The sequence below is a fragment of the Colias philodice genome, chromosome 19 (assembly GCF_061535455.1).
Source record: "Colias philodice isolate Cphi_HAF_F1 chromosome 19, ilColPhil1 Martin Lab GWU primary, whole genome shotgun sequence".
Classification (NCBI taxonomy): Eukaryota; Metazoa; Arthropoda; class Insecta; order Lepidoptera; family Pieridae; genus Colias; species Colias philodice.
In genome coordinates this window covers 697,866-722,104 of record NC_143104.1, presented here as the reverse complement: position 1 = coordinate 722,104, position 24,239 = coordinate 697,866, and the positions used below count along the sequence as shown (strand labels likewise).

Genomic DNA, 24,239 nt, shown 5'->3' with positions numbered 1-24,239 from the left:
TTCATGCAAATTGGTTCAGTAGTTTAGGCGTGATTGAGTAACAGACAGACAGACAGAGTTACTTTCGCATTTATAATATTAGTATGGATATTACAGAAAGTTTCAATTTGCTGAACCTTTTTACTATTATACGTACTTACTCCATTTATGATTGTGTCTTTTAAACATCAGTACACATCACTACATAGTATAAAACAAAATCCCTTTCTCGGTCCCTATATTTCTATGTATGCTGAAATCTTTAAAACTAAGCAACGGATTATGATGCGGTTTCTTTTAAATTCAAGAGAAAGGTTTTAGTATTATAATTTATTAGGTTTTAGACAAAGCGGGTGAAGACTGAAGCCACGGGCGGAAAGCTAGTATAAAATAAAACACACAAACTGTAGCGATCATTTTATTTACACAAAAACATTGGCACATGATTATTATTTATCTAATACATAAATTATTAACAATTAACTTATCGACTATATTTTATTTTATTATATTTAGAACTATAGAAAAATAGAATTTCATATTTGCAATTAATACATCAATAAACATTTATTTTAATTTAATACTTGATTAATCACAATTGTATCATCAATTACGCAGTAAATAAGACACAGCCCTATTTGATAAAAATATTGTTTGTACAAAAATCTAAAGTAAGACTAGATCGGAATTACAACAAGGGGAAATAAAATAATAAAATATTGCGTCACCTTAACAGGCATTATAATTTATAACATAATATATTTTAATACACATGTTATTTTAATGGTAGAACAATAAAATTATTTTAAGCTCCGTAAATCCAAAAATATTTTTTAAAATGTAAATGACTTTTATCTAGATATTATTTACGAATACGTGTAGAAAATCATATTTTATTAAAACATAAATTACTTAATATTACAAATTTGTATTTTAATCCGTTATTGGAATATTACACACAATTTTTATATTTAATTATAATGGCACTTAATGTCTAAAAACATAAATTATTTTACGCATTTGGCTTGTTATAAATGAATAATAAAAATAATATTATATTGTTTATAATATTTATTACATTATCTAACTACATAGCATAGGTTCCTTGAGGCAGTGATGTCGAATGCTTTTTAATTATTATAATCCGATTCCTAAAATACAAACCCGATTTCCAAAACACAGGTTGTTATAATTAATTAAAAAAACATCAATCCTATAAAAAGCCTAGTACTTATGAATGATATTTTTATTATTTAAACTTAAAGCTAGCTTCACGAACACTTAAAGACAAAAATGGTCCCATGTTTACTTTTAAATCACTTGGCTTTGAATCCATTCAAATCTAATAAATAATAATACTCTAGCTCAAGTCCACATTGTCTAACAATTAAAAAGTTAGATGTATAAATAAATAGTCTTTTAGATGTAAAAAAACTTTATCTGACAAATATAACTAAAATTTATAACTTGATAAAATTATCCAAAATTTTTAAGCGTTGGTGAATAGGTATATCGGATTCTTCCATATTATAAGTAACTAACTAACAATGAAATCATAAAAAAACATGGCGGATTGTTCTCCGAAATATATTTTTCTATCCTATCCAACTTTGTTATCCCCAATTTTATTTTCCTATTTATTTCGCCTAGTTAGATCTTAATAAATTTTTAAAATGATTCATATTAAAAATCAAAAATTTATGAGTTTTATACTTTTTTCCGTGTTTCATCTAAACCCTTTTACCATCAACTTTATTTATTCCGATTTTTCTTCTATCTTTTATCACTTGAACCTCATATCATCAGGTTTCCGTATGAAGTAGGCGACTCTATCGAGCGGCACTTTGTACTCGTGCATCCAGCGATTGCCCTTCCGAAGGGACCCGTCGATGCCGTCCTGCCAGAGACCACTGGGTAGGTATACTGGAAAGGGAAATATATAAATTATTAATACAATGTTGTTAATGGGGGTAGAATTATCAATATTTAAAATAGTATTTTTAAAAATATAAACAATTTGATCTTGAGGCGAGATAGGACGGCAAATTCCGCTACTATTGAAATTCACTTCAATGTTTCTTGTGAAACAAATTTTTATTGAAATTATTAAAAATAGTATATTAACAACTACTAAACAAGCTTCATAGTATATCCTCAGCCTAGTAACATAGTAGTTCCCCTCTGCACCAGCCACCAAGTCTAAGCTCGTCCAAGCTCCCTCGCCTGCCTCGCCACCTAATACGGAACTACAGTATCACCATCGCCTAACTTGGCTTACATAACCTAGAGAGCTACAGTAATAAGCCTCACTCGCACACCTTCTCGCTTATTAACTGTGTGTGTGTATATATCCTCACCCTCCCGCACACCTCGCTTATTAACTAAGTGTGTGTGTGTCTGTGTGTGTGTGTGTGTGTGTGTGTGTGTATCCTCACCCTCCCGCACGGTACTACCGCGCTGCAGCACGGGCGCCACCACGATGTCCCCCCCCACAGCGAACTCGTCCCGCACCTGCAGCGCCGCCTCGCCCTCCGCGCGCAGCCACAGCGGCCGCACTAACGGCAGGCCCTCCTCTAGGGCTTCGCGCTTGTATTTCAGGAAGAGGGGAGTGACCTGGAAGCGCAAAAAGATATCAGACTTGAAAAATTAATAGATACAAAGAAATTAATAAATTTATTGTTATTTATGAAAACAATAAAATACTTAGGCGATTAACACACGGTACCGCGTACCGCCGCGGTTGGCAGTGAAGCGGTTCTCAAGTTGCATTGGCTTCTATTAAATCCGTTGATACCAAACACACATACACCGCCCGACCGCGCGGTCAAACGGTCCGTACCTCGTAGGGCTTCACTGCCAACCGCGGCGGTACGCGGTACCGTGTGTTTATCGCCATAAAAGGATAAAATATAAAACAGCAACAAAAAAAGGCTTAAACTATAACTTAATAACTCGATAGATACGATACAAAATAAATAAAATTAAAAAAAAAGAACTCACCAGTTTTTGTCGCAACAGTGTCAAATTTTTGGCCATCTCCAGAACCCTCTCGTCGTTATATTTACTCGGTAAATGCGTAAACTTCATCACTGGCAAGAAAGTCGCCAGTTGCAACCACCGCATATATAACTCCTTCTCTGGTAATGCTATACCGTTTTCTTGCGTTGTGTTCGTTCCATTTGCATCCAAAGATCCCTTAGCTGATGGCAAGAATTGTTCACTTCCAGGCCAATAAATATCCCCGCCTACTGCTCCTGGCATTATAAACGGATACCCGTTCACACCATACGTTAACATCGTCGGTATCACTGATTGCAAAGCTTCCCAACTCGACTCGAAAGGCGGCAACGACACAAATATCGGAGGCCTCGGCAAACTCACAGCCGAAGACACCCCAATTATATTCAAATTCTTCTCAAACGCCTTTATGAATGCAGTTTTGTACTGATCAGGGTTGATTAATCGTTTCTCGCATCTATAGTAGTACGGCATATCGTATGCGGTTCCTAAATCGAAATAGAATGAGTCGATGTGATATTCGTCCATAACCACCTGTAGTTTATCGTAAATCCAAGCTTTCGCTCTTTCGTCTGTTACGTCTAAAACCCCAGCGCTATCAACTGATTTGAAGCGAGTCAAAGCTGGTATTCGTCTATCTCCATTCCTTTCTGTAATGAGCAATCTCTTTTGTACTGTGTCAGCAAAATTTTCACTTTCCGTACTGATAAACGGTTGCACTGTGAACGCGACTTTGAAACCTCTGCGATGCAATTTATCTACTGTCGTATTAAGAGTGCTGAAACGCTTCACATCAACTTTGAAATCACCAATCTCATCTTGCCAAAACTCATTCACTAGCACGTGGCCCTGTTTCAGAAAGCCCAAATCGATGACATCTTCCGTGTATTTAGAAATTGTTTCTGCTAGTAGTTCATGTTTGAATCTGGGTGCTATTTGCCACACGGGTTCTGATATTAACGATTCTAGGGTTTGCATATCGGCTGGTTTTAGTCCATCCCATAGAGGAGCTCTTCTGTGACTGTGGATTGAAGAATGCAACGATTTCATGTCCATCGAAGTGCAAATATTGTACCTCATTTCTGGGAATTCAGTCAATTTATTGGCATACGCAAACTCGTCGAACTGCGCTTTTATGCAAATCTGTTTTTTCCCGTTGTTCACTGCTAAGTACAGTGGAGTTTCGTCATCTATGATGATGGCTGCGCCTTTAGAGTTGATGAAGTATCGTGTGAGGACATTGCCGAGTTGCGACTTCTGCATGTCTCCAGTAATGAAGGGAGTGTAATCGATAGCTCCGGAGTCAAGAGGCCACGTTAAGTTGATGGATTGGCCGCCGCCATACCAATGTACTTTGGTTTCGCTCCAGTCGAAGCAGTCGTTTGGAGTTATATCTGAAATCATTCATAGTTAATTTTACACTTTACTATGTTAATTAATAATTATAATATAACAAAGAGAATCTTGTGTGTACGTCAACATTTGTTTTTTTTTTTTATTATTTATATACCGCATTATTCTTAAATATTTATATTGCAATATCTATGCATTTTTAAAGATTTAGAATGTTCAAATGTTTAGAATGGTCTAACAAATTATTTTTATAAATCAGTGAATAATTGTTATTAAAGGGTCAATAATAATATTTTAGCACTACAAATAGTAAACATTAGAATTAGGTACATTCACAAAAAAAATAACAAAAAATCTCACCATGTCTTAAAGCCTTCCAATGCACAGAGTAACACGTGGTATTATCAACCCCAGGGTCGTGCGGCAGACACTTGAGGTAGAAGCGCAGATTACTGAGCCACTCCAGGCACTCGGAGCCGTCCGAGAGACGGTGCTCGGGTAAGCAGGGGAAGGCTTTTTGCTTGCCGTGGAGGTCGACAGCTGGGGAAATTATTATTTCGATATTTTCGATATTTCGAATTTAATTATTTGGGAAATCTATACTAATATTCCCGAGATTAGCGCGTTCAAACAAACAAACAAACAAACTCTTCAGCTTTATAATATTAGTATAGATTATAAAGCAGAAGAGTTTGTTTGTTTGTTTGAACGCGCTAATCTCGGGAACTACTGGTCTGATTTGAAAAATTCTTTCGGTGTTGGATAGCCCATTTATCTAGGAAGGTTATAGGCTATATATCATCACGCTAAGACCAACAGGAGCAGAGCAATGCGGGTGAAACCGCGCGGCACAGCTAGTATCTAATAATGTTAAAACGTGTACACTATAGAATAAAATAGATGGTGTAACGGTTGTGGTTTATTTAAAATTTACTTACAATTACAATTATGTTTTTCCTTATTATATGAAATACTAGAGGTCCGCCCCGGCTTCGCCCGTGGTACATATTTCGCAATAAAAGGTAGCCTATGTCCTTTCTCGGGTATCAAAATATCTCCATACCAAATTTCATGCAAATTGGTTCTGTAGTTTAGGCGTGATTGAGTAACAGACAGACAGACAGAGTTACTTTCGCATTTATAATATTAAGTATGGATTTGCCACAATGTGAAAAAATAAATAAACAATAAACATGCTTATAAAAATTAGTATGTCAATTTGTTGACGAATTGTGCAAACGGGAAATAAATTTTATAAAACATTGTAACCACAATTTCGACAAATAAATTTTCATTTCATTTCAAATAAACTTAAGTAGATTAAACCAAGTTTTAAATATAAAATGTGCCAAGCACCCTGCACGTTGCCAGTTGCGTGATACAGGTAAGTATCGATTACTTCACGTGTTTAGAGATTTAAAACCACATCCGTCATATATTAATTTATTAATTAGATCGTACAGTTTTAGTTAAATATGATGTTTTAATGCTTCCTTATCTTCGAGTAAGTTCGACTAGTCAATCATTAAACAAGAATTATCTGTAAATATCCACTATATCAACTGCAGGCACTTTATCAAGACTTCCTATACTACAATATATTTAGTGATGGTGATGATGATGAAACTTACCAAGATTAGCTCTCAAAATCTCAACATCATCTGCATTAAATATCCTTATAAGTCTCTTCGGTTCGTTGAACTGTACGCTTTCAAAGTACGCCTTAGTGAGAGCTTTCTGTTGATATAGCGTGTAAGCAAATCCTATGAAGAATGCTACTGCAAGGAACATTAGTAGCACGAACGCTCGTAATTTGTAGTCTGTTGGCTTTTTCCTCATCTTTTGCGGGATACTCTGAAATTTTAGAATATTTTTTGTTAGTTTAATGGTCCATTAGTTACTAGAATGTAAGTAGTTTAAAAACAGTATTGGCTATCATGCATTTTTCCACGATTATTTATATTACAAAGCAACGTTTCTATAATTTTGTTATCCCTAATATTGTAATCTTCTTATATATAAAAATGAATCGCAAAATGTGTTGGTAAGCGCATAACTCGAGAACGGCTGAACCGATTTCGATAATTCTTTTTTTATTATATTCCTTGAAGTACGAGGATGGTTCTTATGTAGAGAAAACGTAAACATGTACCACGGGCGAAGCCGGGGCGAACCGCTAGTATTACATAAATATATCTATGTAAACATAGATACATAATAACACATTATATAACAGCTGATTATATCAAAAACATGATGCAATATGTAAATAAGAGTATTCATAAATCTGTATAGTCATTTATCATATATCTTGAATCTTTAAACAGTTCAAGAAAATATATTTTACTAGCGGTCCGCCCCGGCTTCGCCCGTGGTACCTACATGTTTAAACTATCCTATCTCTCAAGTTGGATCGAACTGCACATGGTGTGCGAATTTTATTATAATCGGTTAAGTGGTTTAGGAGTCCATTGAGGACAAACATTGTGACACGAGATTTATATATGTATAGTAGCTTTCCGCCCGCGGCTTCGCCCGCGTTTTCAAAGAAAAACCCGCATAGTTCCCGTTCCCGAGGGATTTCCGAGATAAAACCTATCCTATCTCTCAAGTTGGATCGAACTGCACATGGTGTGCGAATTTTATTATAATCGGTTAAGTGGTTTAGGAGTCCATTGAGGACAAACATTGTGACACGAGATTTATATATATTAAGATTAAGATAGAGCCATTTTAGATAGATATAAATATTTTAGTTTTTATAGCGTGGATCAAATCAAATCTTTCGTCCTATAGGACTATGAGAGTGATAAACTATAAAAAGTACTTTTGCTTGCTCGTAAAGCAATGTAGAAGTCAAATAGTTAAATCAGCCGTTTCATTAATAGCCTAGTTAGTCAGATTTAATTGCACATTTACAAAAATATACGCAATACATTTCAACTTGTTACCTATTTATACAAACATTGGAAAAAACATAGAAAGAAGTATTTTACTTGAGTATTTTTTTAATACTAAAATCATCCATAGACTCACCTGCAGTTTCTCTTTGAGCAAGCTGGCCAATGAATTAACGGAGGTGACTGAATTACTCGGCGAATAATCGTCTTCATCCATACTAAACTCAGACCGAGACCGTCTTGGGTACTTCTTGCGTGGGGATCTGAGCGGTGTTCTGCAACAAATGTGGTGATTAATAAGTCTGACTTAAAAATCTTTTTATTGACTAGACTTCTTTAAGAAGTGCTTTTGAACCATCATAATATATTATAGATTGTCCAGAAAGCAACTATACAGAGAAGAGCTGGCAAGAAAGTCTAGTAGTTCTTTTTAAATCATATCCATTTAAAAGTCGTAGTTATATTAGGGGGATTATGTATGTTTAAATGCTAAATTCCAGTGCGGATAATGACAGAACTAAAGGTATGTCGTCTAGCACCATTACTTTTCCACGCTAGAATTATAGATTATTAAGTACAACTTATTTAAGAAAATAATTCTTCCAAAGTTGGTTTAAAATAGCCCATACGAAGTAATCTTAAGTGAACTCCATTAAACACCTGTGTGTGTCAGTTTCCTTATTATCCAACATTTTCTGGAAGGTCGGTGTGACGTCATCACACCGGTTCAAACCGGTTAACGGAATGTTGATATGATTTTAATGAGATTATATAATACTTTGTTGTTTACAGATTTTTTATTTGTTACTTATGTAGATCCGAAAGTTAGATGACGTCTGAGTTGTTGTTGTTTTTATTTGTACAGCTTCAATTATATAATTAGTTAGTTTAATATTCGAAGGATTTACTTTAGCTGTAACATACCTACGAAGTGGTAAGTTACTAGCAATGCGAATAATCATGCGAATTAAATTTAATATCTACATAATCATATTAAATAGTTTTTATTAAGTTTATTCTGATTCATATATTTCTGGCTCAGTCACAAAATACAAAACTAAATTTACACGAATTTCTTATGATAAATGTAGTATTAGGTTGTATAATATCCAAAAATCAAGCAACGCCACGTGCTAGAGCTATTTAAATTTACGTTATAATAAGACAACAAATAACGTACGTGCTTAAAACCAAATCTAACGACAAATAATAAAATGCGATAAACAATGTAATGGTAACTGCTTAGCTAGCAATGTAATTGCTTACTTGTGAGAATCTATGCACTTCTAAGTAAACATTCCAATATATTTTAGACTAGCTCTACCTCGCGGTTTTACCAGCGGCAAGACCAACAGGAGCCACTCCTGTTGATCTTAATGTTATGATACTTATTGAGAGAGTAGATATGATATTTAGTGAGAGCGCTATAGCCTTTTTCCATAAATGGGCTATCTAACACCGAAACAATTTTTCAAATCGGCCTATAATTTCCTGAGATTAGCACGTTCAAACTAGCAAACAAACAAACTCTTTAGGTTTATAATATTATTAGTATTAGTATAGATAATAGGCACAAAAAAGGTAACATTATTTATAAAATAAGGAATTTCTGTTTCGTTTGTGACCCGGTAACTAAATCAATTTTGATGAAATTTTGCGAATATATAAAGTTAAACGTCCGAAGTAAAACGGGCTTCTTTCTCAGTAGGTAAATTGTATATGAAGTAAAGTTGCTTCGGGAGAAAGCTGGCTTTTGCAGTACTCTAGATGTATTTCCTTATTCTTCATCTAGCTTCTAATTGCTATAAAAGTTTTAAATTATTTTATAAAATCTTCACAAAAAATCATTAAATGCTCTAATTTCGTATAAACGACAAAATTATATCTCTATTCTTATTCATGTTATTTGTTTGGATTTAATAAATAATTGTGTACTAATAACATAGATTTAAGCTTATCTATAATAATTCCAATAAACTTTATCCATACTCATTAATATACGTCTGTCTCTTTGTTACGCTTACGTCTTAACCGTTGAATCGATTTTAATAAAATTTGATACAGTGATAGTTTTATTTCCACTTTCTCGCTCTAGGTTTTTTTTTATAATAGAGCGGGTAACGGAGCAGGTGGGTCACCTAGTGAGGTGATCACCACCGCCCATGAGCACTCGCAAAGTTACCTTTGTCAGGCCGTTACCGACAAAAAAATTTAACCGATTTTTATGGAATTTGTTGCATTGATTGATAGTTTCCTTATGAAAGGTCATTGTATGTAACATAAGAAAAAAGCGGTAAATAATCTTATATATAAAATTCTCGTGTCACAATGTTAGTCTGCATACTCCTCCGAAACGGGTGGACCGATTCTCATGAAATTTTCTGTGCATATCGGGTAAGTCTGAGAATCGGCCAACATCTATTTTTCATATGTACCACGGGCGAAGCCGGGGCGGACCGCTAGTAAGTATATATTCGTTGTATTCATTTCGGTTGTCTTTCAAAATAAAATATAGCTAATTAATTTGTAAAGTATTAAAGAGTAAACTGTATAGGATGTAATTGACACAAACAAACAAAAACACTTTCGCATTTTTAATATAAGTAAGCATGAGTATTTATAGAAGCGAGTGTTTTGAACAAAAAATAAATGCAGTAGGTAATCTATTTCATACCGATAACGATTTAATTCTGATTTATTTGCCCGCGTAATGCTAATCACTCATTGAATTTATGTCGATTGATAAGCAAGTTATATTTGTTTGGAAAATGGAAAATCTATTTTGAACATTATCAGTAGAATTAAATACAAAATCAAACATTCATTTATTAAAGTTTTGGAAAATTTTATCATTCGGATGGAAAATAGGTTTCTATAGAGAAGAGCAGGCAAGAAACTGTACAGACTCTTTTTCATTTGAAATGGTACATTTTTGTCATTATCACTTAAACTTTGTTTTCCCGTATAACTAATACAAAAATTTCTTCAATATCGGTCGAGCCGTTTTACAGAAGTTTGGTTACAAACTTACAAGCACTTTGACACGAAAATTTTCCGTCCGAGTAACACAGTCAATGGTTGATTGCCTATTATTTATTATAACAAGTAGAAATAATTCACAAAAATATAATAAAAAAATCCAACATAGTGTAGCTCAGATAAAATACACGTTTTCCTTTTGTTTTATCACGCCACCATTAATTTTTTGTTGAACTTAACCTGTTCTAAGTTATACAGATTCTATTAGTCCATGGTTATACCTATTGAAAGTCACATTCATTTCATTTTATTACTTTTCTATATTCACGTAGAAACCTAATCGGCTCAAATTTCTTATTAAAAATGGACATTAATATAAAAAATAATCATAGTATAACATTTAATAAAAAAATCGAACAAAAACTTACTCTTCAACCGACACAATCATAATATGATTATAACGTTACTTACAAAATATTCACAACCACAATCACAGCAAATAGATCAAAGATCTATAGATCGGATCAAGAGATCTCGGTAGCGGCGCGTGCGCTTGTCAAAGCATACTGACCGGTATGACGTGACGACTCTACCTATAATGTTATACTATGAGCGCGGATTTTGAGTGCAACTTTTAAATTACTTATTCTACACTTAAAGTAAGAATTAACTATTTCATTTATAATGAAACTATTAATAAGGTCTTAATTAATAATATCTATTATTGTCTTCATACAACAGACAATAATGTAATTTTCATTAATGAAATTGTAGAGTGTATACTTAGGAATTTAATAGCTGCTCCGTGCGGTTTCACCCCCGTGGCTCCACTCCTGTTGGTCGTAGCGTGGTGATATATAGCCTATAACCTTCCTCGATAAATGGGCTATCTAACAACGAAAGAATTTTTCAAATCGGACCAGTAGTTCCCGATTAGCGCGTTCAAACAAACAAACTGTTCAGCTTTATAATATTAGTATCTATAGATAAGTGTATACTTACATAGGTTAATTAAGTCCTCATTAATAATGCGATGTATTAATTAATGTTTCTTCATGTATGTGTGTATATTATATTAATGTATTTAAATCATAGTTATAGTTGCACACTAATTATTCGTATGGTTCATACTTTCTTCGAGACTTTTCTAATCACGGTCAAACGGTCTGTCATCAAACAAACAATAATTAACCTATTAAAAAAAATAGGTAATTAATTATAGTTACTTTTGTAATCATCGACACAATTCTACAAAATGCATGATATTAAATTCTGTATTACGATCAATTTTATTTATTGCGTTGTTTTAATAGTATAAGTGTGTTATAATTATTTTTTTCTCCGCAGTAAGCGACTAAAAATACCTACAAGTTACTTAATCAACAAGAAAAGAACACTAGAAAATTATTTGATAAAATGTTAAAAATTAAAGATTATTAAAAATTCTGCTTATCCTATGCTTTCTAGACCTTTCTTCTTACTAGCTATTTAGTACAGACTAACAGCACTAAATTCGACTAAACTAAATTCGATTAACCTGATTTTTATTCTTGTAAATATATTTTTTAGTTCAGTGTGTTATAATATGAGGATTAATCATGTTAGTTTTTCTTATATTTGATTTTCAAGGCGTGTCATGAGTTTATAAATAACATGTTTAAATTTATTTCAAGTTCTCACTTATTCTTACTAAGTATACTGCTATATTACTAAAAGGTTGCGTTAAAATACTTATAAGCACTTATAGGGATAAGCCCTTTTAAACCCGACCAGGGGAGTCCACCCGGTCAGAATCGGGGCGAGCGAGTAATTTAAATTGTATTAATGTATTTAAATCGTATATTATTAACCCTGTTTCATAAACAATTCACAGCGAGGATATTTTTCCAGATTTTCACCTACTATATTAAAAAATAGTACCGTAGTCGTCGTAATACGATAGAAACCAATAAGTCTTTAAATAATTTCTAAATGAACCCATTTTAATTTTTTATTCAAGGGTTGTCAAAATTATTATTTCAAAAAGGATTCCCATTTATTTCTGGCAGCCCTACATTCGTCCTGCAAGACGGATGGTGTCTTGCAATCGTAAATTCGTAATAGTCCCGATGTGTGTCAATTGGTTATTTACCGAGATCAACCACCTGACGAGGTTGCATTCTAATAGAAAAAGAAGCAGCTTAGTGATTTTTTACCCGACTGCCAAAGAAGGAGGGTAATGTTTTTCGAGTGTATGTAAGTATGTATGTATGTCTTTTCCTTTGTGACCACCTGTAGCCTAAACGGCTTGATGGGTTTTGATGTATGAGGTATCGTTAGATTTGTCTTGATTACGGGAGTGTCATAGGATACATTTTATCCTAAAAGTCCCACGGGATAAAGTTGTTTTACTCTTTTTTTAGTGTGCAGTCGGGTATTTTGTTTTTTTAATAATAATTCTTGTTAGAGCTATTACAGAGTTCCTTGCCGGTTCTTCTCTATAGAAACTGCACGTAATTTCTATGAAATAGGCTACCTAAATGACGTCCAGATGCTTGAGCATTGTAACTCAAACTTTATTTTATTCAACTAGGCTACTTTAGAAACACTTTTGTAACTCAAAAATAGGTTCCTAAAGCAGATTTTTACAGATAAATAGTCTAGTAGTTTCCGAAATGGTGATAATTAATATTAAGTAGGTACTTTGTGTATTTGAAGATTCAAAATCGCTTCTTTATGAAGTCTCTTACTCTGACATAAAAAAGTCTTGTTGAAAAATAAAGTCTGGTCTGAGTTTGAGTTGTAGTGCAACCAAATGTTTGAGTTTGATTTCGTCTACGTTAAATTGATAAAAGGGCGTACGTTTTGCAACGGGTCAATGGTCGGATGCACTTCCTTATTAAGTTGTATCAAGCCCATCCCTACTGAACTGACCTTACGCGTTGTTTTACTTTTGTGCGCTTGAGTTGAGGGCTCTATGGACTTTCTTTTGTTTACATTTGAAATTATGAAATGAAAAAAAAATATTATGAAATGTTCTGGATAAGGAAAACTCAAACATACAGTTAATCGGACGCACTATCTTAATCTTAATACTATTATAAAGGCGAAAGTTTCTATGGATGTATGGATGTATGGATGTATGGATGTTTGTTACTCTTTCACGTAAAAACTACTGAACCGATTACAATGAAATTTAGCACACATATAGAGGGTAACTTGGATTAACACATAGGATAGGTTTTATCCCGGAAAACCCACGATAACGGGAACTATGCGGGTTTTCCTTTGAAAACGCGGGCGAAGCCGCGGGCGGAAATCTAGTAATATAATATAGCCGTTTGTTTTACATTATATTATAGCCTAGGTAAAGTTTCAATTTGTAACAGAGTACTTAAGCATAAATAATTAGTACTTACTTGGACCTATCATCTTCAGAGAGCGCGTTATCATCAGCTGTATTGTCTCCATCACTGAAACCAGATGCTGTGCTCTGGTGGTGCTCTGGAATCTGTAATATATTAACAATGTCATTAAATGTATGTTTGTTTGTCTCTTGATATGAAACTAACAAAAACTTTTCGTAGCTACTTCGTATGTAACGTAAACTACATTAATGTAAAAGGCTATTTAGAGGGGCTTCAGAAAGTTAATACCTATGTATTTTACACAGTCCATATTATATTTGAGTTTGACTTTACCTAATATAAAAATGTTCTGTTACTTTAATGATAAAATTAGGTCTGCTATGTGTGCATGTTTATTTTTTTTTCTGCGAATAGTGGTTTTCCTTTTTACGTTTAAAATATTAACGAGGTAGGTACCTATAAGTTATAGGATGTGCCTATGTTCTGTAAGAAATATGATTTTGTTGAACGTACTAGTTAGTCTTACAGAGATCATAATGAAATACTTCTTGTGCGGTAAAATATATTACTAAAGTCGCTATTGCGTAATTAAAGTAAGATGGTCCGTGGTAAAAGCTTCCACTGACAAAACAAATCTATTTCATATTTCTCTAAAAATTAAAATCCCGAATTCAACTGCAATGTAATTTTCAATACATAATCAGGCAAATTATATTAACCCTAATTAATAATTTCACACCCAATACTAAACATTTAAATACCATATTCTTTATATTATTAATAAACTAACCAATCAATAAAATACCCTAACCACATTGACATAACACTTATTTTTGCACCAACCAAAAATACCTTAGTCAGCGGTATGCTCTCCCAGTTCCTGTGATACCTGACCGAAGGCATCTTGATAACTGCAATTGCATCTAGGTGCAAATTAACCCATTAATTAATTATGAAACCGCTATTAATGTCTGTCGTGTGTCTAGTGTAATTTATTTTTCAACCGTATTCAAAAAAAGAGGTCTCGTCGACTGTATTTTTTGGGTTTCTTCTGAACTTTCAACTGGGTGAATCGATTTTGACCATTCATATAGATGATGAATGAACATAGAATATCGATAAAGCTGAACAAATTTAACAATTTTTATAAAATTAAAAGCGTTTAAAAGTAGGAAAAGAATGGTAATTATATTTACCCTGTAGAGACAATTAATTCGGAATGTCGCTTCTATAGGGAAGAATCAATATTGAAACTTGATAATTAAATGATATTAGAAACAATTTAATTGAAGGTTTATTTCCGTCTTCTGAAACTTAAACTATATGAATATGGCTTTATATATGTATATTTATGTAAAAACTACAAATCATTTTTGCTCATGTGATAATTATGTACTAATCTTTACATAAAAAAGATCGTCCATAATAATTGTGAAATTTGAACGAAAATGCTGTCGCGCCTTACATCTGTTACATACCTTTGTTCATAAATTCTTTTAAATTAATAGGCAAAAAAAAACATTATGTACGCTATATAATATTTTGTAGATCATTCAATTTTATAGAAAGGCCACACTAGTGCCATCTAGTGACCTATATAAGAACCAACTATTTTTCAATGATCTTAACTAAATTTCCCTAGATAGCGCTAGTGACATAAAACTAACCGAAGGACCAAAAAACATTTTTGGGTAATAAATAGGTATGTTTAATACCTACTAGTATGTGCATACCTAAGATTAAATTCAAATTCAAATTCAAATTTCATTTATTTACAAGAATGTAGTTACAAAAAAGGTGTTATTACAATGTTAACGCGCTAATACATTCTACCCACTTTCTGGATGTGCAAATAGAAAATAATATAGAGTAAAATAATATAGAGTCGGAATACAATAGCAATCCTCACGACTTCCACATTTATATAATTACAAATCTTACATACTTAATCATAAAACACAATACCTGAGTAATTTACTGATAAAATCTTAAGTTTTAGCGGAAGCTATATATTAACTATTTTAATGTTAAAATAATATAACAACATGCAATCCTTAATCTTATCCTATTCATAATTCAACTAATAGCGTGCATGTATGTTTGAGACTTTTTCGATGCAATGAAATTTGTACAGAAGATAGATTATAGTCTGGATTAGTACATACCTAGGCTTCAGTGGCGTGCATTCCATAAAGACATAAAGACACTGCCTACCCTACCATTTACCAAACTCTGATCAATATTTAAAATGCATAAATGAAATTCACAGCGTCATTAAATTTTATTAATTGCGCAATGTAGTTATGAAATAAAAATATATTTCAAATATATTTTAGATCCATCTATCGGTATTTTGGTAGCATTATTATCTAATTTCTATAACACCGGCTCGGCTCAAGTCACTATTCATGCGCTGCACTAGCGCCGCCACAGGACCCAGTACGTCACGGGACGGCAAAGACACAAACTATCCGTGTCTAAGTTTTTATATGTGTGCTCTGCGTGTCTACGCATATTTTATATGTGTGCGTGCCTATAAACACGGCACACTGATGTATTAAAACCACGCACACAAACACACAAGGTAGGCAGTGTCTTTTTACGAAGATATACGAATTAGGTACGAACCGAATTCGGAACTACATCGAAAGTCGAAACTGAAGTTGAATATGCGACCAATTTAAGAAGTGTGATAATGTATACAATTTTGTAGCGGTAAAGACCATATTCTGCAAATAGTATCATTATTCGTTTGTTTTGTTTTGGAAATAACAAACGTTTACTTTGAGGTTAAATTTGTTTTTTCAGAAAATTAATAATGTTTACTACGACAATTTGCAAGTGAAGTGTTTTGAGAGTAACTAAATAGATTATGTATATCATCAGTGTATTTTGTAAGATAATAAGGCATACCTAATTTAACGAAAAATTCTTATTTTTGTTTTATGAATAAACTTTTATCAAACAGAGAGTGATAGGAAAAAGGCCGATCTATAAATGGATCTATACCGGAATTTGTAATACACAAAGGTAAAGTTAATCATTAATTACATAATATAGAATACTAGTTAGGATATCATACCTACTTTGACAATTATTTTATAGATAATATGACCTATGTTCGTGATATGTTTTCCATTATTTTGCGGAAATACTATGTATCTCCAATCAAATACTGTAATATAATAATCAAGTACTGCAATATGAAATATTAGTTTTTATGACTTATTATCATTGCAATATTTCTGCCTACCCTGTCCAAAAACTCTGTGCACGCCCCTGCTAGGCTTATTATCCGAATATTTACCTCGCGAGTAAAGCCACGAGGCTTTATTTTAACAAAGAAAATTAAAGGTCAAATCACGAGAAGCAAAATGGTATCAGTATACCATTTTGCTTACAAACAATACAACAAAATATAATAGGTAGAAAATATTAAATAACCTACATTTGAAGAAGTACTGACATCAAATAACTATTCAACAACAACTATATTATATACCTACTTAGCGATTCTTAGATTCCACATTTTCTTTTAGTATCTTTTAGGTACTATTACTTCCTAGATAGAGCCCCCCTTTTAATCGTAAAATAATTAGCTCAATATGTAGATAACATTTTATACTAAAAACTTAACAAACAACTAACCTTAGAATCCAGATAATTATTGATACTGCCGGAACTATCGGAACTTCGTACACTATCACTATTGCTAATATTGCCACTGCTTTTGCTAACATCGGAATCTGATTCGATCCACAACGGGGATCTATACTTGAACGTATGCGCAAACGCATTAGATCGCGACGTTTTTGAGTTTTCCATGTTCATTTTAAACCCGAATTTATCACCTTAAATTTGGAAATTTGGTAGAACAACAATACGTATTTTTAACTTCAATGTGTAGTTTAAAAAATAACGTTTAGTGGGTTATTATTGATTTAATACAGAATATGTAAATGTACGTTTGTGTTATATAAAGAGATTTAAATATGAACGCATGGATAAGATCACGGGCAGGAGTAATTGTGTAGAAGTCTGGGGAGCAAAACCGTGGCCTTGTTGTAATCAAGGGATTTATTTTATAGTGTCATATTGTGTTGGCTTATCTATTGAAAGGATAGGATTATCCTGTTTTAAACCGCAGTATTAAAGCTAATTGTAAACTGTTGATATTCTCGTTTTTACATGTACGTTTTGCAAAGTGCTAAATTAAGTTGGCAATCGATTAGAACTAGATTTATGTATCTGGTCACTTGTAAGATCTAAATATTTACGTAGCTAAAATACCTTATTATGTTACACTTAAAAAAATATTATTTTATCCTTTCCTTATTTACATTAACATACATTCATCATGACGACAATAGACAGTATATTTAAATAAATAAAGAATCTGGGTAGCATTTCCATCCTAACATTTATCATGCAGGACAATTTTGTGTATCACATCCTGCAGCATCCTACATACTACTAAAACATCTAGAAAAAAAAGACGGGTTGCACTCCGGGAGTGCCGGCAGAAGTGAAAACTTGATTATTAACGTTGAGCATGTTTGATATCCATCCGTTTACGCTTTTTCGATCAGGTCACGTGTCCTGACGCGAGTTTAAGATTTTATACCCAACGCCGCTACAGAAGTTTTCACTTCAATATAAAAATAAAACTATTAAGTACTCCCATAAAATAATATATATATAAGACAAATCAACCACAGATTGAGCGCCCCGTCACCGGACGTCTAGCAATTTGGTTAATACTCTCTGGTTCAGTGTCAGCTCACCTTGCTACAGAGTAACTTGTAAATGTACTTATAATAACAAACATCAAGTTTGGAGGTACTGGTATATCAGCAGAGATATCATAGTATCAAACTCAACATTTATTCAATAAGACATGTTGAATATTTAACACCACTTCGGAAAGGATGAATTTTCACAGAGAAGTTCGAGCTATAAAATCTCAGTAGTGACTAAGATTATGACTTTGGACATCGGTCTATTTAGAATACGTCGTCGTTACAACTAATCAAGTAGTCTTACATTCAGTATTAAAGAAAATATGCTTAAGTTCAAACAACAAATACATTAAACTAGATTAAAATTGAGATATGACTTGATTTGTAATTTGCTGCAATATTGATTGGGATCACGATGATGACAGTTGAATTGTCGACTTCGGAATTACAAAAAAAAATATGAAATACCTATTAAGTTTACTGCATCATCTCTCAATACATGCAAAAATTAAGAATACAATTTTGAAAACATGCAAATTTGTGATAACAATTTTTCCTTATCTATGTTGATCATAGGATTAAGGTCAATTAACAAAGTTATTTGCTCTTGATATTACGTCTTTTAAACAAGAATTAAGGTAAGAATACCAATTAGATACCTTCCGCTTTGTGATATTAGATTTTGTGTTTCATGATTGTTCATTAATATCAAGTACTTTTGGCTCCTATATAATGTGTTTCTATTAAAAATATTAAAATTTATTTTCTGAACTTAAAAATACAGGCTTTGTTAACACAAAAGCTATTAGACGATTTCAAAATTTTACTTTCCCATTAGGTAGCTACATCTTTATACTGCGCAATAAAGGATATTTATTCTCTTGACCCAGGTCAGTTAGTTCCAAATAATACAAAATTGGTACCAATTGAACATTTAAAAAATTACGTGCAATAAAAAGTTGTAAATTGTACATACGTAGATACAATTTTGATAGTTCGCTGTAACTTGTATGATATCAAGCTTGATAGCGATATAAAATTTGGCATTTTCTTATTTATTTTCCGTATACGTAAAAATGATAATACTGATAATGGTATTGAATATATTTTCTTCAGGAGAAAGGGTAAATGAAGAAAATCTGTAATTTTATTAAAAAAATTAGGTACCACAACATTATTCGGAGACTATTCGCGCCATAAGAAGGTTCTATTTCATCGAATACCTACACGCTGGTTAAAATAATTACATCAGGACAAAAATTAACGTCATTTAATTTATAAATTAATAATTACTAAACTAGAAATTATTTCGTGTTCTCTACATATTTTCTTTACTATCAAAAATTTTTATCAGATGTGTTATGAAATATAGTCTACTGTTTAATTTTAAGATTACGTTGACATGTGATAAAATCTTTAAATTGCGGATTTATTTCCGGGTACAACACGTTCTCTACGACAGAATATTTACTAATTTCAAAATAATTTGCACAATTTATAGATAGTAGTGATCCAATCTGCAATAAGTTAAATACCATTTCGAAAAATAACCAACTTTGAAATTCTGAAATATAGCTGCAATGTAGATACGTATTTGTAATAACTTACATTATTTCCTGTATCGTTTCGAACTGTAATTATTTCCCCATAATCCTTCAAGTGCACGGGAGCGGATACAGAATTCCTTCTCATTGAATTTCTATACACCACGGGACTGTTTTTTTCTGAATTCGTATCTTCAATATGACTAGATTCATCTTGATTCTCTAACTTCACCTCTGGTGTTGATGAACGAAAGTCAATTTTACTAGGTGTGTCAGTATTAAGTTCTGGACTACCAACTCGAAATTGAACTTTCGGTGACGTCGGTTCATCATCAATAAATTGTATATCATTGGGAGTCCTATTCGCTTCGTGTATCAGCCGCCTAGTTTCCATCGGCATTTCAACATAGTCATGGGGATACGAGGGTATGTTTAGTCGTAAATCTGGCTTCTTCCTTACCCTCATTTTTGCACCGTCACCTGACTTATATGCAACTATTTAATTTACGATAACTTTATCTCCTATCAAGGACTCTTAAATTTGCTATTGTATCCGTCACTATCTTGATAAATTAGCCGAAATATTCCAATGGACCACACCAAATCACTGATCACCTTATTTCTATATTTGATCACATAATTTTAATGTTTATTATGAGATAAGTGAACAAATGTTAATGTTTCAAGTGATAAGACAACTAAAGTTTTTTCTGTTCTCCAATGATTACTAAGTGGTACTGAATTTCTTTTCGTATTTATCAAATGTTATCAGTGTTGATAAACGTCGTTGTACGGGCCGAAATATAAAGATTTTATTAATGTAGGTAAATTTATCTTTAAGGGCTTAGCACTCACTGACTTTATGATTATAGCCTTGTTTAAACAACTATTAAGTGTTTATCTTGATGTATTATTGTTTACTGTACTTCAATAAAGTAATAAGGATCGACGAGAAATTCTGTCATTGATTAAATATTGATAGAGATAAAGAAAGTAAAAGAGGTCAGTGTCTGCAGTGGTCTTAAATGGCTTTGCGGAGGTAATAAAACGTTTAGACACACTGTAGTATCTACTATGTCATACTGATAAATGAGTTTAAATAAATATAACCTGCACTAAATTTTAATGAAGAATGCAAGTATTAGTCAGTTCAATAAAGAAACGAATCTTCAATGGCGGCCAAAGCTGACTTTGACAGATGGTAGGATCATCAAAAAAGAAAATAAAAATAACGTAAATTGATAATTATTTTATTAATTATTTCAAATTGTTTGTTGGCAAACTTTTTTGTTATTGTATTTGTGTATTTATATGAATTATCATATTTACGTATACAGAATGTAATAAAATCGCCATAATACTTGTAATATGCCCATAAAACTGAACAACTTTTCCCAAAGAACATATTTTGTCAAATTCCAATAAAACATTATTTACTTTCGCAAATGCATAATTAGTAAGGATAATATCATTAGTAAGCATTGGATTTGTAAATTAAGCTGTAGTAATAAATGTATGTAGGTAATAGGTAATTGTAATACTAACACTTGCACTAGGATAAGATTTTCTAACACTTTATGGGCTATGTGGCCTGAATTAAATGAATTTTATTTTTTTTTATTTATTTATAATTGTCATTGTAAATTTATGATAAAAACTATTATAGGGAAAATCAAATACATTTTAGTAATTTTATTTTTCCATTTTTTTTTGCATACCGTACGGCTGTGTGTGAGCGAGAGGGAATGATAAGCGCCGCCATTGAAGATTCGTTTCTTTAAAGAACTGATTAATATACGAATTATATTTCTCATACCTTCTATCAAAGAAATTTAAACGCTGAATTGAAAAACAAGATTAAACACTGCTTATTTCCAAATGTGATTGGAAATATAGAGTATATCAATCTATGGTGTATTTATTATGGTTCTATTGAACGTACTCGGTACATCAAAATACAAACGGCGATGAAAATAATAAACTTAGAATAACATCATAAAAGTACTCACGTTTCCTTGCGTGTTGCTCAAATACTCCTGTCTCAGTAGCTCCATATTAGCCAATGATGGCATCGATATGGAATTCCTTCGCAAATTAGGTCTTCTATGTTCCACATCACTTTCAGATGTTATCAGATCTTCAGATTCTCTCGCACCAAATGCTTTGGAAGTACTAGGTGATTCAGAAAGGTCAGTTGATAGAGTACTAGGGCTCGTAGGACTTGTAGGACTTGTTACTTTAGAAGATCTAGATGAATCTGGATCTAAAGTTATATACAGCGTTCCTTCAGGCGTATCTACTACTATTGTATCGCTGTTTGGTGAACGGACTGCTCCAAGGTCCGATGCATGTATTTTACCATCTCTATCTGGATTGCCTTTTTCGACATCTCTAACTCGTTTTGGTCGTAAAGGCTCATCTGCTTTAACACTTTCTAATTCTACAGCTTCATCAGCAAATGGTATTTTAGTACTCGATCGTAATTCAGGTGAATTTAGCCCTTTTGCCACTGCTTCATAAGGTTCAATGTCGTTTTCGCGGTTCGCCATGATGGTCGATTATATCATGGTAACCTGAAAAAAGAAAAATACTATTAAAGCTGCTGTTGATGTACAAAAATTATGGCTTATGATATAAATGTTTATATAAATACATGCCTGTTTGCTTATCTAATAATTTAATAATTTAAAAGGCTTATATCAAAACCGGAGTTTTAATTTTTTTACTAATTCCCCGATAATGACCTCTTTAAGTAGGTTTATTTTTCTCAACAAGATAATACCGAAACTGCTTAAAAGCTAGCATGACGTAAGGTTAATAATCTTATATTATTTTAAATGTCATCATTTTGTTATTTTAACAAATACCAAATTTGCTGTCTCACTCTATCTAGTATGGTGTATGTTATTAGTAATGTATTAGTAACTTCCATTTTAGTCAATTTGTTCTTAGCAAATTCCAATGATTGATCTTTCATATGTTTTACCGTTTTATTATAAATCAATATTAGGATACTGTTGAAGTTAAGTGTTTGAACATTGTGTATGTGGCTGGTATGTAGGTATAACAATTACTAGCTTGCCGTCCGCGGCTTCGCGGGTAAAAGCCTATGGTACTCTCCAGCCTCCTAATAGATTAGATACATAATATTAATTATGTATCTAATCTATTCTATCTATCTAACTATATTTAAAAGCGGCTTTGAAATATATATTAATATCTAAAACAACAGTTTATATTTGTAAAACCGCATTGTAGAGATTAAAATTACCTATTTTAAGCTCTTTACGATTCAATTTACGCATTGAACTTTTTTACGTATACGGGCTTGTGAACTAAATTGAGTAAAGTTATGCAACTGCTACACAACTAATAAACATACTGAAATGTAAATATTTTGTAAATAATAAAAACAATATTAAACATGTATGATCATTGAAAAACTAAACAACCACAATATTCATTCCACAATATTGCATTCAAATCATGAATTAAATGATAGTCTGGTGTTTTTCAAATACACAGTTTCCTAATAATAGGTAGGTATCTTACAAGGGTTTCTAGGTTTCCACAAAATCAGAACCTCACACAGAGCCTAGAAAATCACTCTTATAAAAATTAGGGACACTTTAATATTATACCTATGTATATATGTACCTTCGTCGTAGTTAAAATTTACACTTTAACAAAAAATCACAAAAAAATTCAGTCCGAAAATGTATTTTCACCGTTCGCGACAAACGACACACTGAGTACACACGGACAAGGCCGCGGTATACAGTAGTGTTTGTCTTCAGATTATCGTCTCGATGTAATCTCTTCGCACGGCTAACGTCATTGTAGATCAAGGAATTAGTTTTAAAATTTAAATAATTTGGTGCCCGAAGTTTACTGAAAATTTTGTTCGTGATTTTGGTCAAAGAAAAACTTTTTCCTGTATTTTTTTTATTTATGTAATAATCGTGCATAATTTTATTATAAAGGTTTACATGAGCTTTAATTTGTACAACTAATAAACAAATAAACTATATTAGAACTAGAATTAGTAGCTAGCAAATAGTTATTATTCTGTGGCATTAGTAAGTGACTTTTGATAGTTAACAATTAAAACATAACTAAGTACGAGAAAATCTATTATCATTTAAAAAAAACTCAAACTCTTTAATTACATATCTAACAATATTTACAAAATAAAACGTATTCTAAATCTTACCTTATCCATTATTAACTTATGATATTGTAGAGTAGATATTTATATAAAAAACATAAAGTAAATAAACGTGGTAATTATTATAATTGTCAACAATCCGTATAAAATGAGATCCATGTGATAAAAGCAACAAAAACATCTGCTTCGTGGTTGCAAATTAATCATATTCT

At 32.4% G+C, this 24,239-nt stretch overlaps 1 protein-coding gene across 1 annotated transcript; it reads right to left on the bottom strand.

Moving 5' to 3' along the window:
* Positions 1 to 395: 395 nt before the first annotated feature.
* Positions 396 to 22,421, bottom strand: LOC149479703 (alpha-galactosidase MYORG). The gene is made up of 8 exons (XM_089707119.1): positions 21,869 to 22,421; positions 13,628 to 13,719; positions 7,387 to 7,525; positions 5,982 to 6,204; positions 4,711 to 4,890; positions 2,980 to 4,391; positions 2,415 to 2,592; positions 396 to 1,902 (listed from the first exon to the last, which is right to left on the bottom strand). The coding sequence occupies exons 1-8, from the start codon at positions 22,406 to 22,408 to the stop codon at positions 1,763 to 1,765; spliced, it is 2,904 nt and encodes a 967-aa protein (XP_089563245.1). The 5' UTR covers positions 22,409 to 22,421; the 3' UTR covers positions 396 to 1,762.
* Between the last annotated feature and the right edge of the window lie 1,818 nt (positions 22,422 to 24,239).